We start from the raw sequence: 15445 nt of genomic DNA on the forward strand, positions 1-15445 counted from the left end.
TGAGGCAGTCTGTAATGTTGCATAATTGAAAGAAAGGTGTGCTATGGAGGTTTCGGTCAACATAAAACAATGTAATACGCTTATACTTTGTCGACAAAATGATATAGTACAGTTACATATATAATGTACATTTAAATTATGCCTTTTACTGTTGTATTGACGTTCACGCGTTCGATCGGTTGATTTTATTGCTATTTTACTCCATGTAAACATTATGAGATTCTCAATTTATAATTTTCCCCAAGGAAAAACATATCTATAAGTAAGATTCAGACCCAGAAAACTGTACTGATTATCCTGGGAAAATTGTAAGTAGTGTCTATAAACAAAAAAATATTTGTAGAAAGAGAAATACCAATTAAATTGTTCGGGGTGCCACAGATGACCATTTTATTTGATTTAATTACTTGTCTCAATCTCAATCTTCACCATAAGCATGTTAACCCGAATGACATATTGTCACAAACATTCTTATAGAATGGGTTTTCCGACACGGTCGCCTCTGGGTACAACTGGGTGAAGCTGAAGGTCGAAAACGCCGTTGTCGTCTTTCTGAATGCGATGCGGACTCACGCTAACACGCACAAGCTGTCAATAAGGTGCGCGCATGCGCGTGGCTAAAGCCAGCAGCTGAACCTTGTGTCAAAACACAGAGGGAAAGCGGCAGGAGGCAGCAAATCTGGGCTAGGTTTCATTTTCGTGGGAGTATTTATAAAACCAGATTTTTCAATAACGTACACATACCATGACCGAACAATCAGCGTTACTTCTTCGAAAACAACTTGCAGGTAAAATAAATGTCACTATGTACTGGGGAGAAGTAGTCGAATGTAAAGTTTACGTAGCTGAGAGCTAACGTTAAGTGTCTTAGCCAGTCAAAGCTATCACGTTGAGCTCACAAATGTCAAATTAACACGGTGGCTTCTGGTTTCAGCAACATACAGTTCTAGCTATTGGCGTGTGGTGGGAATCCCAATTTTACGTGGCTTGGAGAGCAATTTCACAAACGAAAACGGAATCTCAACGTAGCCTTGCTAACGGGCTAGCGAGTTCGTCACTAGTTAGCTGACAGAACAAAGGAATTATCATTACAGGCACCTATCAGCTTCTTAAATCATGTTTAGCTAATTATAGAGCGTTACATATCACAGTATTTAATGCATAATCATTTCTGAATGTACAAGTTGACAGTGTAAAATTACAACTGAGCCCGTTATTTCTGTGATTATTTCCAATGTTGCACGTCCGAGAGTTGTGCTATATGTGGACAAACGCAGGTTGTTGTTGCTGACACCAAACCGCAAAGTAATTGTTGTCCAGGTGTTGCTTCTATGACAGCCATTGACTGTATTGACGGCATTCATCGTGCTGCTCCCACAAATGCTAGTTCCACTCATCTACGAAGACACAGAACATGCACACAATGCGTGCTGTTTACACAATGACTTTCCAGCTCAATCTACCTTTACCTGAGTCCAAAATTATATATTACATCTTTTATTTGCCAAATACGAATGGTAGAACAATGAAGCATACTTGGGAAGGGGGGATCATTTTGATCCATATTGTAATCACAATTATTAATGATCTTTATTCCTCATGTTAGGGAAAAATCTTATTTTGATTGCACTGCTTTTCAACAATATGAAACAGTTTTCAGTGGAAAATCAATCTTAAAATGAGAATGATAGATAATAATCAAAAATAAATGTACCCCCAAAGAACTTCTACTTTACCAAGGGCTAACTGAATAAATATGCTATTACCAAGTGAAATCCCGAATTGCAACTTAATTAAAGCAAATACATTTAATGCGTAAAACGCAATAACATTATGCTGTAAGTACCAACTTTTAATTTCAAAATCCCGTCAATATAGTGAATTGTCAAGGACTTGTACGTCTCCGTTGTTATGCTTGACCAGTGGTCAGGTGTGTCCAGTCACAAACTGCAAAGAACCCAGTCACAAACTGCAAAGAACTCGACAGTTGTAATTTCCTTCTCTATTTACTCGTGGCGTTTTTCCATTGCAGTCAAGGCTGCCGCAATTATTCAGTGTTATACCGTGACACGCGGCCTCTACGCCGGCGTCCTGAGAGGGCCAACTTCAAAATAAGAGCTTCATATATTAAGACATTGGACGTCAATGCCATTTCAGGCTTTTATTTTGAAGTTGGCCCAGAGCACGATAGCGGCACTTAATGAAGCCTCAACCATACATTAGCCCCATGGTGGCTGGCTGAAACGGTTGCATTTTCAATGTAAAAAATCCAGGCTCATTTAATCGTGGCAGCCAAAATCGTGGTCATGACTAAAATTCAATTATGCAGCCCTAATGTGTGTCTGTGTGTGTGTGTGTGTATGTGTGTGTGTATGTGTATATATATATATATATATATATATAATGAAAAACTGAATTTATTTTGTATATTTAATTGGTCTGGGGTTCAAATCTGGCCTCGCCTGTGTGGAGTTTGCATGTTCTTTCTGTGCCTTTGTGGGTTTTCTCTAGGTACTCCGGTTTCCTCCCAAAAACATGCATGGTAAGTTAACTGAAGACTCAAAATTGCCCATAGGTGTGAATGGGAGTGTGAATGGTTGTTTGTTTATATGCGCCCTGCGATTGGCTGGCGACCAGTTCAGGGTCTACCCCGACTCTCGCCCAGTGTCAGCTGGGATAGGCTTGAATTAAGGAATAATTGGTAAGGGGGTGGCATGGTGGACGACTGGTTAGCACATATGCCTCACAGTTCAAATCTGGCCTCTCCTGTGTGGAGTTTACATGTTCTCCCCATACCTGTGTTGATTTTCTCCGGATACTCCGGTTTCCCCCCCACATCCCAAAAATACGTCACTCCACTGTGAAACAAGACACTCATTATCTGTCAGCAATAAAAGATTAAATACAATATTGGTCGATGTTTTTACATAAGTCTATTTGTGTGAATTTAAATAGACAGTTGGCATTAAAAAGATGTCCAATTGTTTTTACTGATGAGTGGTTTGCATCTTGTGGTATGGAAAAGATGTCCAATTGTTTTTACTGATGAGTGGTTTGCATCTTGTGGTATGGCCTGTATATTTTTTCTATCAAAGCCGCCTTTGAGCAGTGGATTCTGATACCTTCCCCCCTGCGCTGTGGAGGTTGGCAGTGATGTCACTGACTGTTGACTTTGGGTGTTTCTTCACAGCTCTCAGAATGTTTTTGTCATCAACTGCTGTTGATAACCTTGGCTGACCTGGTCGATGTCTGTTACCAGTAGTTTATCTATTTCAGGACATTACGAATTGTTGTATTGGCTATGCCCAATGTTTGTGCAATAGCTCTGATCCATTTTCCCTCTTCTCGGCTTCAAAATGGTTTGCTTTTCTCCCATAGACAGCTCTTTGATCTTCATGTTTGCGTAACAGCAAATGCAGTTGTCACAGGTGAAACCCAAAACAAGCACAATCTAATGTTTAAGGAATCAATCTAAAAGGCAGCACCAGCACCAATACTTTTGCTCACTTGAAAAGGCTCAAGTGAAAAGGCTGTGACCTGCAATCTGCATAAACGCCACCCCTGCTTCCCTATAAAAGGACGTCCGTCTGACGCCACTCAGCCAAAGCCTTGTTTTTTTTTTCCACAAGCGATGGCTGATCCAAAACCTAACTTTCTTAATCTTTATCCTGTATTCAAAAAAATGGTATCTTCGGAAAGCTTGCTAAACGCATACCAACTACATATAGCCCATTATTATATCCCATGTTAATCATTTTTATTTAAGTCTGAAGTTAAATTAGACAATGTGGCACATACAAAACATACATATAGGATACCTATACAAAAACAATTTAAGAGCCGAGAATGAGCAAACACTGTATATGTTGTTAATATACAATAAGGAATAAATATCACACAGCAAAGAGGCATTTTTAGTTGATGAAATTCATGAAATTAGTATTGGAAGCGGAAGAAAATATGAGCCATATATGCCGACCGAAGTGTCACAATTCAACCACACCAACGGCAATGTGTAGATCAATTTACATCACATTTGTACATGCAGAATCAGAAAAATATAATAATCACATTATCGTAGGGGTTTGAAAGAATACTGAAGCCTTGGAAAAACTAGGAAATGCGAGCGGTCTGATTGCACTTCTTTGTTGAGTGACAATGTCGGCCACACGCAGACAGCGGGTGCTTGACACGCATATAAATATCCTACATGTACAAGCACTTGAATGGATTGGAAGGGTTAAGTGTCCTATTAATTATTCAGAACAGTTAACCCATTAGCAAATTGCTAGTTTGAGTTATCGCCAAAGATATTATTTTTATAAATGACTAGTTCAAATATGTTGTGCATCTTGAGTAAAAGATGTACATTTAACATGTTTTTGATTGCTGATCCTGTGTTATTTGTGTGTACACGTAGTCTGACAATGTCCTAATTTTTTTCACAGAGAACTCACAAAAACGATTATGAACATATCGACAAAAAAGATTTGTGCGTCAAACATACGTACGCACGATTGAAACACAAATCTGTGCGTAGGCACAGTTAGTAAATGAGACCCAATGTGCTTATTTTTTCTTTGTTGTAAAACAATACATTTGAATATTCAAGCAGAGAAACAACAAGTAAATGTAATTTTAGCATTAAAATATAATTTTGGTTAAGGAAATTGTACTGTCATTTCTCGTGCATAATGCGCATCCATGTATAACGCGCATGCCCAAAGTTGACCAAAATTCTTGAAAACCCTTCTACCTATAATGCATTTTTACAATGCATGATTTTGCTTCTACCCATATGATCAAAACATGAAGTATTATCTGTTAGTTTTTTTCAAAGAATTATTCTGAAGTTCAGCACTTCATTTGAACACGTAATACTTCCTTTTTATGTACTTGCTCTTATTTTGAAATTCACAGCCCTACTTTTATTTAGTAAATTAGAAAACATACAGTTGTGCTCATGTTTGATTACCCAGGCAGAATTTGTAAGATGGGTACAGTTCTTTAAAGAAAACATGAAGGGCCAGGCGAAAGACATTTATTTATTTATTTATTTATTTTACGCCATGCTGACTAGAGTTGTAAGCGGTAAATCCCCACTTTGATAGGCGTCCTCTTTAGCCTGCCGAAGTTGCTGAAGTTTGGCAGTGAACCACGGCTTGTTATTTAACGTGCAAAATGTCCTTGTTTGTACACACACATCTTCACAAAAACTGATACAGGACGTAACAGTGTCAGTATATTCATACAAGCTGCCAGTTGGTTTCAAAAACACTCCAGTCTGCAGTCTAAATAGTCTTGAACGCAAGATATGCTGAAGCATCGCCTCTTGAAGACGTTTCCCCAAACTTGTGGTTGAATGGCAAATTGTACATACCTCCACTGTCATTTGTTAATATGCTGTGTTTTAGTGTTTGTTTGTGAACAGCATCTATTTGCCCAACTGTCATAGACGTTTGGGTTAAGTGACATATCTTGAGTGTTCTACTTGATCATATAAAACATCCCTTCTGTCTCTTTTTTCCAGAGCTCAACAAGAACCCTGTGGAGGGCTTTTCGGCAGGTCTAATAGATGATGACGACATATATAAATGGGAAGTTGTGATCATTGGTCCCCAGGATACCCTTTTGTAAGTCAGTACTTATTAGACACATTTTCCATTATTTTTCTCCAAACCAACGTTATCTTTCCTATTGCAGTGAAGGAGGGTTTTTTAAAGCATATCTAACCTTTCCCTATGATTATCCTCTTCGACCTCCAAAGATGAAGTTCATAACTGAAATATGGCACCCAAATGGTAAGCACTCAGTAATCACAAACACGCACTAGGTTTGGATATGTGCACCTTTTTCTAAGCGCATCAGGTAAATTTTTTTTTCTTCCTATCTATACATTTTTTTTTTTTTGGGAGGGGCGGCATTAATCCATCCATCCATCTATCCATTTTCTGTACCGCTTACCCCAGCCATTCACTACCGCCACTCCCCGCCGAGGTAGACGTTAACTCGAGAGTCACACGCAGACTCTAAACTTGCATTGATTATGTGTAGGTTTGGGCTCTGAACGAAACCTCTAGAAAGTCCAGAACAGTTCCTAAAATGTAGCCTCCTTCCAATAAGAGACTGAGAAAGGTTTGTCATCATTTCGCCTCAAGTTAAACTTGTAAAAATATGACGTGGTGCCCCTCATATCTATCCAATATCTTGATTTATAATGCTGTAATTTAAAATTACGATAACCCGGAAGTGACGCAGGCACCGCTTCCAACTCATCGTTTCCTTCTAAATTAAGCACAATTCTTACCAATCCCATAAACACTACAGTGGTAATGCCGAAACATTTTTTTAATTATTAATTAATTTATTTATTTTCTTTCAACAATTGTTTGTGATGCAGAGTCCTCTAGCAATAGAACAGTTTGAAATGACTAATAGTGCAATGGTCTGGTACAGTGACCATTGTGCAAATGGCGCAGACTTCTCAAGCACATGAATGGCCAGTGTTGCTCAACAACAGATATGCAAATAGTGTAGAGTGGCGAGACTGTGGCAGCACCAAATCAGACTGTGATAGATGAATACAGGACTGATTCGATGACTGCTGTGTAGAACTGCCTCAACAGCTCCTGTGGCAGTCAGTGCTTCCTCAGAAGCCGCAGGAATTACATCCTCGGCTGGGCCTTTTTGAGGATGGAGTTGATGTTTGTCTCCCACTTCAGGTTCTGAGAGACTAATTCCCAGGAACTCGAAGGTCTCAACGACTGACACAGGGCATTTGGACAGCCTGAGGGGCAGCTGTGGCGAAGGATGCCTCCTGAAGTCCACGATCATATCTACAGTCTTGAGCATGTTCAGCTCCAGGTTGTGTCGGCCGCACCGCTGTTCCAGCCGCTCCACTTTCTGTCGATACGAAGACTCCTCCCAGTCTTTGATGAGGCCAATGACTGTGGTGTCGTCTGCAAACTTCAGGAGTTTGACAGCCGGGTGCGTTGAGGTGCTTTTGTTCGTGTAGAGAGAGAAGAGCAGTGGAGAGAGGACACATCCTTGGGCGCCGCAGTGCTGGTGGTGCGTATAGATGAAGTGGTGTCCCCCAGTCTCACCTGCTGTGTCCTGCCCGTCAGGAAGCTGTAAAGCCATTGGCAGATAGCGGGCGAGATGCTGAGCTGAAGAAGCTTGGAGGAGAGAAGTTCGGGGATGATTGTGTTGAACACAGAGCTGAAGTCCGTGAATAGGATCCTCGCGTTGGTCCCCGCGCCGTCAAGGTGTTCTAGGAGGAAGTGCAGTCCCATGTTGAGTGTGTCATGCACAGACCTGTTTTCTCGGTAGGCAAACTGCAGGGGGTCTGGCAGGGGTACCTGTGACGCTCTTGGTGGAGCGTCTGAAACAGGATGGTACTTCAACAGTTCCAGAAATCTATTGAAGATCTGTGTGAAGACTGGAGCGAGCTGGTCAGCGCAGACTTTGAGGCAGGATGGGGACACAAGGTCTGGGCCTGCCGCTTTGTCGATCTTTTGTTGTTTGAAGATACGTCTCACATCCTGTTCGTGGATGGTCAACAAAGTAGGGGGAGTCAGAGGTGTGATGGTGGTTGGTGGTGCGGTTGGGTGGGTGTGGGGTGTGAAAGTGTCCTTTTCAAATCTGCAGTAGAAAATGTTCTTTATTGTTCTCTGCTTTGGGGGATGGTCACTTGTAGTTGGTTAGCGATTGTAATCCACGGCAGACTGACTTGGAGTCGTTAGCGGTAAACTGTTTTTCTTGCTTCCCTGCATAATTTTTCTTTGCGATGTTAATTTCTTGAAGTCGGCTGGTTTCTAGCGCAATTATTCAGGGCTCTATCCCCACTTCGATAAGTGTCCTCATTAGCCTGGCAAAGTTGCTTAAGTTTGGCAGTGAAACCACGGCTTGTTATTATTGAATGTGTGAAATGTCTTTGCCGGTACACACACTTTACAGAAACTGATATGGGATGTGAAGTCTCGGCGCCCTTTGCACAATAGTCATTGCACCGGACTATTGCAATATTAGTCATTCGAACTGCTCTAAGTGCTAGAGGACTCTGCATCTTTTGCACAATTGTCAAAAAAAATGTAATAATAAATGTACCGGCATTACCAGATAACTATTAACCCTTTATTGCTCAGTGACTTTTTTTTTTTTTTTTTTTTTTTGTCAATGTCTTTATGTCTCAAAAGTGTTCTCTGTCAATTGACTGTCTGTTGTCGTACTAGAGCGGCTCCAACTACCGGAGACAAATTCCTTGTGTGTTTTCTTGGACATACTTGGCAAATAAAGTTGATTCTGATTGATTCTGCTGTAACAGTGTCCGTATATTCATCCAGGCTGCCAGTTTCAAAGACACTCCAGTCTGTGCAGTCTAAACAGTCTTGAGGTTCTAACTTTTCTTCATAAGTCTACTTCTTTACTTTTTTCACAACAGGCTTCCCACATAAAACTTTTTGCCTGTATGTTGGTATTAAGTGAATTAAGCAGTGATCAGACGAGCCCAGAACTGCGCGGGGATAGCACGGTATGCGTCATTTAGCGTAGTATAGCAGTGGTCTAGAATGTTGTTTTCCCTGGTAGGACAGACGATGTGTTGCTTGTATTAAAGTAGTTCGTGGTTGAGTTTAGCTTTGTTAAACTCTCCAAGAATAATGAGGGGTGAATCTGGGTGCTTTCTGTCAAGTTTGTTGACTTGTTAAGCGAGGGTTCGCTGTGCAACATTCGTGTTAGCTTGAGAAGGAATGTAGACGTGCGTATGAATGAAGCAAACTCGCGCGGGGAGTAGAATAACTTCTAGTTCAAAAACAACGGCTTCAAGTGCGGGCTGCAGTGTGTGCTGAGCTCCGTGAGGCTGGTACACCATTTTTTGTTGCTCTAGCAGCATATCCCGCCACCTTTTGTTTTCCCCGATAACTCTGTGACGCGATCTGCCCAGTGTAGTTGGAAGCCCGGAAGCATACAATTGACCAAAATGGCTGAGTGAATTAAACTATTTAAGGTGAACTAGAGTGTTGCTTAATTGGTTAGTAAGTGTACTCTAAAAAAAAACTATTTTCTGAATGAAAATGCGTGAGTCTATACACTTTTCCATTGCTCAATGACTGTTTTATAGTTGAGTAATTTAAGTTTTATCTTAGAGGCATTCAGTTTAGCTATACAAAATTTCATCCAATGACCTGGCAACCATGCAGTCATCTACATATTTTGTGTGCCACATTAAACTTTGAAATCAATTACTTCACCTTATACAGACTTGTTTTAAAATGTGTACCCAAACAGTTGCAAAAAATGGGGATGTTTGCATCTCCATCCTGCATGAGCCTGGAGAGGATAAATTTGGCTACGAGAAGCCCGAAGAGCGCTGGCTGCCCATCCACACGGTTGAGACAATCATGATTAGTGTTATCTCCATGTTGGCAGACCCCAACAGTGATTCACCAGCTAATGTAGATGCTGCAGTGAGTATAACTTTGTACATTCTTTTCCCATCCTCACACTGGGAATCCCTTCTACACTCTTTGTCTTGATTCATCCTTGTGATGTTGACACGTAGGATGTCATTTAAAGCTATGTTTCTTTCACAGAAAGAGTGGAGGGAGGACCCAAACGGTGAATTCAAGAGAAAAGTGGCTCGTTGTGTAAGAAAAAGTCAAGAGATGGCCTTTGACTAGAAGCCCATTGTGAATCCCAGGGTAAGATTGCACAAGTGTTCAACCAGTTACTTGTCAGACTTTTTAATAATACAATACATATACAGTGGAACCTTTGGTTACAAACTTAATTCGTTCTGTGACCCCGTTTGTAACCCGAAATCTTCTTAAACCGGGATAATGTTTCCAATTGAAATGAATGGAAATGCAATTAATCCATTCCAGCCCCCAAAATTAAGTTATACTTAACTTTTTAATCAGTGTGTGGTTTCAAATAAATATAGTACAATGTAGAAATAAATAAAAACACACCACTATCAAGAAATAAAACACTAAATAAACCACAACATTTTATTGCTCTTTAACTTTGAGGGACTTTGTATCTGTCTGTTGTGATGAAGAAGGAGCTAAGCCGAAATGCGAAGCTCTCAATTTACCGGTCGATCTATGTTTCTACCGTCACCTATGGTCATGAGCTGTGGGCTGTGACCGAAAGAACAAGATCCCGGATACAAGCGGCCTAAATGAGTTTCCCCCGCAGGCTGTCCGGGCTCTCCCTTAGAGATAGAGTGAGAAGCTCGGTCATCCGGGAGGGGCTCTGAGTAGAGCCGCTGCTCCTCCGCATTGAGAGGAGCCAGATGAGGTGACTCGGGCATCTGATTAGGATGCCTCCTGGACGCCTCCCCGGTGAGGCGTACCAGACCCCGGGGACGACCCAGGACACACTGGAGACCGTGTCTCCCGACTGGCCAGGGAACACCTCGGGATACCCCTGGACAAGCTGAATGAAGTGGATGGGGAGAGGGAAATCTGGGTTTCCCTGCTCGGTAGAAAATGGATGGATGAATGGAGCTTTGAGGGAAATGGGAAGGAGGACAATAGCTCCTCAGTGAAGAACTCTTATTCCATAATAACATGGGAAAATTCAGATTTGGGTGTTTTCATTGGTTGATTTTTGGCACAACAAAGCAATAAATTTTTTTCTGTTTGGGGGGTGTTGTGTGTCTCGGCAGCGGTGCAGTTGTTGTTTTTAAGTAAACTCCCAACTGGTAGTGACAATGTACAGTTTGAAGCCTCTTTTTTGAAGAATATTTACTAATAATATCAGCCAAAGCGCTACTTCTTGTCAAATGAGTGGAGGCTCCTGCTGCGATGCAGCAATCCTTTCTTAAGTTTGGGCTAGTGAGTAAAAGCAAAAACTTTGGCAATGACTGGCTCGTATCTCGAAAAACTCGTAAGTTGGGTCAATCCTATATCGTCTGTGTGTGTGTGTGTGGGTGTGTGTGTGTATATATATATATATTTATATATTTATTTATATATTTATATATATATATTTATTTATATATATTTTTTGTTTTTTTGTTTATATATATATATATTTATTGATATATATTTATATATATATATATTTATTTATATATATTTAATTTTATTTATTTATATATATATATATTTATTTATATATACATATATATATATATATATATACATGCATATATATACATATACATATGTATATATGGGGGGGAACTATCAGACTTACACCAGAAACAGCAATTGCTGTATGTTTTGCATATGAACATTTAAACGTTCTGGGGCCTCATGTACAAAGACTTGCGTGGATTTCAAATCCAGAAAACTTTGTACGCACGAAAATATTCAGATTTATGAAATTCAGCGTAGTCATGAATCCAAGCACATTTCCCTCGTACATTCCAATCAACGTGGAAATGAGCGCACATGTTGGAGTAGCCGACTCCTCCCTGTCCACGCCCACATTTGAATATGCAAATCATATTTAAATGTTCCCTGCACCTGAGATGCTGATGTCTGCATGATCAGGAAAAAAATGAGCAAGGTAATGAAGAAATTTATTTTTTTTTTAATGTGAACTTGCTCAATGAAGTGGAGGCACGCAAGAAAATCCTCTTTGGCACGCTGCCCTCTAGCGTGTGCAGCTGTCAATGTTGTGGGTTCGGAACAGCGCACGCACGCTGAACTAAAAAAGAAGTGGTCAGACATTAAGGTGGATGTGAAGCGGAGGACAGCTACCCACCGCCCAAGTGTTGGCAAAAAAAGGCGGAAGAACCGGTGCGGAGGGCCTCACGCCGTTCGAGGAGAGAATCGCTGCGTTCATGGGTGACGCTGCTCTCTCAGGGGTGATGGCAGGACGTGGCTGACTATGATCACCCCACAAGGTTAATACCATGTATTTTTTAGAACTCATAACAAATGTGTTCATAACAGTAACCTACACTCAGCCCTGTGAGATAAAGGTTCATGCGTAAATGTTGTATGTGTGGTATTTGTAATAAATCTTTTGAATTCAAATAGAAGCACATCAGCATAACAAAGAGGATATCAAAAACTTTGACTCCTTTTTTATTACTCAATTTATTATTTTAATACAGAGGAGAGGACACAGAGACAAAAAAAATCATGTTTTTTTTTTAGGAGAAGAGGGGTATAAACTACGTCAATTTAAACACGTTTTAATCATTAGCAACCGATGTACATGTTCAAATGAAGTAAATTCAAAGGTCTCTTTTTCAGTGCATGTGCTGGAGTCACGAAGCGATTGTGAGGGTAATAGGCGGCATAAATGATCGCCTTGATCAATTAATAGGTGTCCTCACAAATATCACTGATTCATTAAATACACTGGTTAACAATTGAATTCTCAGTCCTTGCCTCAATTGCATTGTTGAAATCAAATGTTGGCGGGCATGAATTGTTCATCAGCGCTAATTGTTCATGTCTCTCTGGTGTGCAGATTTATGAGAACAGTTTCCCAGCATCACCTCTATGTGTCGCCAAAGCACCAAAAGCTGCAGAAACGTGCGTACGCCAGTCATGCAGTTGGCGTGAGGCACCGCACATTTCCACGGTCATGTCCCTCTTGATACATCTGAACTTTGCCGTGAAAAAGAACGGACACCACGTTGTTGTGCGTACGCACCTTTTGTACATGAGATCCCTGGTGTTTGGAACTCATCCATGACCGTAATGACTTAAGTCTACAATATTTATGGACAGAGTCATTTGTTGTGTTCCTATTACCTTATAACAGTGGGTTGCAACATAAAACAGCATGTTTTCACAAATTTCACAATGTATTTACAATTTTGGCTACTCAAAGCATGACATTCATAATCCACTATTGGTCAATTCAAGCAGTGACAGTTGTCAGCTTTCCTCTTTACTACATTTTTTTTTGTTCCTCTCCACTACATAGTGAATGGAGAAGGTGTGGTCTAAGGCAGACGGACATCTGACGGGGAATAAAGATGCAATATTTATTTTTATTTTTTTTAAATGACATCTATAAAATACATTTTCGTTGTTTGGACCTCAATTTAGTTAACATAGTCAATTTATCCTTCCATCCATCCATTTTCTGAGCCGCTTCTCCCCACTAGGGTCGCGGGCATAGTCAATTTAGTTTCCATCAAGGTCCACTTACCCAACCTCCCGCCCATGTAATCTCTAAGTAAATATGTAATTTAAGGATTTCTTACACCCACCCATATCGCTGTGTGTCCTCAGCTCGTGTCTAGTGAAAAGAATACTAATTTCACAGTCCCCAGGACTTGAATAACAACTTCAAAACCAAGACTTTTGTATAATATAGATTTGTAATTCAACATTGGTTAGCGGCTAGAGAAAAAAAAACTAATTAGTAGCGGGACATAGCCGTATCTGAGCATTAGTCTATCATGCACACGATAATCAGCTTAGTCAATTGACAAATTTTGTATCTGTGACAGATTTGTGTTCAGTAATATCTAAAGAAATCACCCGAAGGCCCAGTGTCTTCTATGCTGGGCTGTCATTTTAGATGTTTAAGTGTCATTAACAATCATCACTTGCCGTAACAAACATGAGGCTATATGCGTCTCTGGAGATCATGTTTGGTTAGCAATGGGTGCTGCATGGATTCTTCAATTAATACACACAAAATATTGCATGCAAATTCATCAACGTGTAATCTAACCTTAGGACATGATTGTAATTTATCTTCTTTTTTCCTCCAGTTTATGGAAATGCCTCCAGAGGGAAACGTTCCAACTTGTGTGCCCCTTGTTTTGCAAGACAAAAGGAATTGGTTGGAACCTGGTTTCTGCGAGCGGTTGTCATTTATCACAAGAAGAGCAAATTGGAGAACACTACCAGCGAAATTCACTTACTTCCTACATGGAATTGTATATTTAATTTTATTTATTTTGGAAAACTAATGATGTAAAATATGTCACTACTGTAAATTAACTTCCTTTTTTTATCTGCTGCTGAACAGTTTCTACTTTATACTACCAGGTTTCTTATGCAATTTAGTGGTCAATATTGAGTCGAACAAATGAAAGCCTGTTACCTTTTAAACATCACCCCCTGTGCTCACTACTACATACTGTACTTGTCAGCCCAGCATATCTGTCAATAGATGTGACTTGTGATTTTCAGCACTGTCATTGACCCACTGTTGCCTTTTATTGGCGTTATTTCATCACTCTGCTTATTGTTCAGAAAGAGAGGATGACATTTCTGTGGCACTTATACATCTTTTATTTCGTTATTTATTTTAGAAACAGCGACCTGCTAGTATTAGCTATCTCTGCGAGGGTAGCAATGACTCAAACGTGCATGATCCCTTCAAAAACTCTCTTGCGTCTTGTTTCTAATTGTCGTCGTGAACGGAATGGCTTACTGTGCTTTGAGAGCCACGATCTTCTCGTATATAGACTTATTGCACACGCGTGGCTGACATTAACACTAGGTTTGTGCCAACATCTCAGGATTAAACTCTAATGTTGCAATTAGCACTCGGTGGGATACTTAAAGTTCCTCATGGCCTTTCTCGGCCAATGAAAATTTATTTCAACAACCACAACCAAAAACGGTCTGTGGAGAAAAGTGTACAAGCTGTGATAATTCTGGGTGGGTAGTGTGGAGTGCTGTGGCATCTGGAATTTACCTCAATCTGGTTGTTGAGTTCTCAATGTGGGGATGTTTGGGGGCTACATTGTAGAATTGAACTAGCTGTTAGTATGTTGTTGCACATTGGGCTTTTCTGTGGATACGTTTCACAATTTTAAGAGGGTTTAGATGCTGAGGATTGTAAGTAGATTGACAGGTAAAACTTTCATCACCTTAAGCTTTTCCTGGTGCACATTTTGCCAACATGTATCATGTTAAAAGTTCAGAATTTTTTTTTTTTTTTTTTTTTGCATGAGATTGACCAAACACCATTTGTCATTGGAGAAAGACACAATTCTGCATGTACGTTTTACTTTAAATAAAGTACACTGGTCAAAATAACAGATATTTCCCCCTCCGTAATGCCATCTACACCGATACAGACTGATTACAAAATAACCATCTTTTGGCACATGCAATCAGGGTTGAATGAGTTGAGTATGTGAAGGATACTATTTACAATGTACATCCTGGATGAATGTGATGTATATTCTTAGTAGACTTAATCATGTTACTGCTGTTGTTTTACGTCATTTTCTAACCTACCATGACCTCTGACCGGTGTTCACTGTATTTGCACAGATTCAGTGCGTTTTTCAAACGTCATCAAGCAATATGCTCTGAAAATGGTGTCCAGGGAATCCACCCTATAATGTTGCTACTTGTTTTGTTTTCCATTTTTTGTCAACGCAATGTACATTGGACATGATGCTCAATAAAGTGTGTAAAACAAGTGCCTATTTTGACATTTGGATGAGGCCATTATCTGCGTTCACGTTAGACGACGACTTGTTCTATAAGGGAAGCCTGGGAAA

General features: G+C 40.2%; 1 protein-coding gene across 2 annotated transcripts; it reads left to right on the forward strand.

Annotated features, from left to right (window-relative positions):
• The first annotated feature begins 370 nt into the window (after positions 1-370).
• Positions 371-15364, forward strand: LOC133474734 (ubiquitin-conjugating enzyme E2 G1-like). 2 transcript variants are annotated; one of them, XR_009787601.1, is made up of 7 exons: positions 371-788; positions 5531-5633; positions 5704-5801; positions 9286-9464; positions 9591-9698; positions 12433-12497; positions 13694-15364. XR_009787601.1 is itself a non-coding variant. In XM_061766685.1 (6 exons), the coding sequence occupies exons 1-5, from the start codon at positions 746-748 to the stop codon at positions 9675-9677; spliced, it is 510 nt and encodes a 169-aa protein (XP_061622669.1). In that variant the 5' UTR covers positions 379-745; the 3' UTR covers positions 9678-9698; positions 13694-15364. The 2 variants fall into 2 exon arrangements, 1 of the variants encoding a protein (XP_061622669.1); XM_061766685.1 differs by lacking the exon at positions 12433-12497 and having other exon boundaries at positions 379-788.
• Positions 15365-15445: the final 81 nt, after the last annotated feature.

The sequence above is a fragment of the Phyllopteryx taeniolatus genome, chromosome 3 (assembly GCF_024500385.1).
Source record: "Phyllopteryx taeniolatus isolate TA_2022b chromosome 3, UOR_Ptae_1.2, whole genome shotgun sequence".
Taxonomy (NCBI): Eukaryota; Metazoa; Chordata; class Actinopteri; order Syngnathiformes; family Syngnathidae; genus Phyllopteryx; species Phyllopteryx taeniolatus.

Bases quoted from the DNA above. Each gene is read 5' to 3' on its own strand.
- LOC133474734 (XM_061766685.1), top strand. From the start codon at position 746: ATGACCGAACAATCAGCGTTACTTCTTCGAAAACAACTTGCAG. The intron at 789-5,530 runs GTAAAATAAATG...TCTTTTTTCCAG, and splicing joins TCTTCGAAAACAACTTGCAG to AGCTCAACAAGAACCCTGTG. The intron at 5,634-5,703 runs GTAAGTCAGTAC...TTCCTATTGCAG, and splicing joins GGTCCCCAGGATACCCTTTT to TGAAGGAGGGTTTTTTAAAG.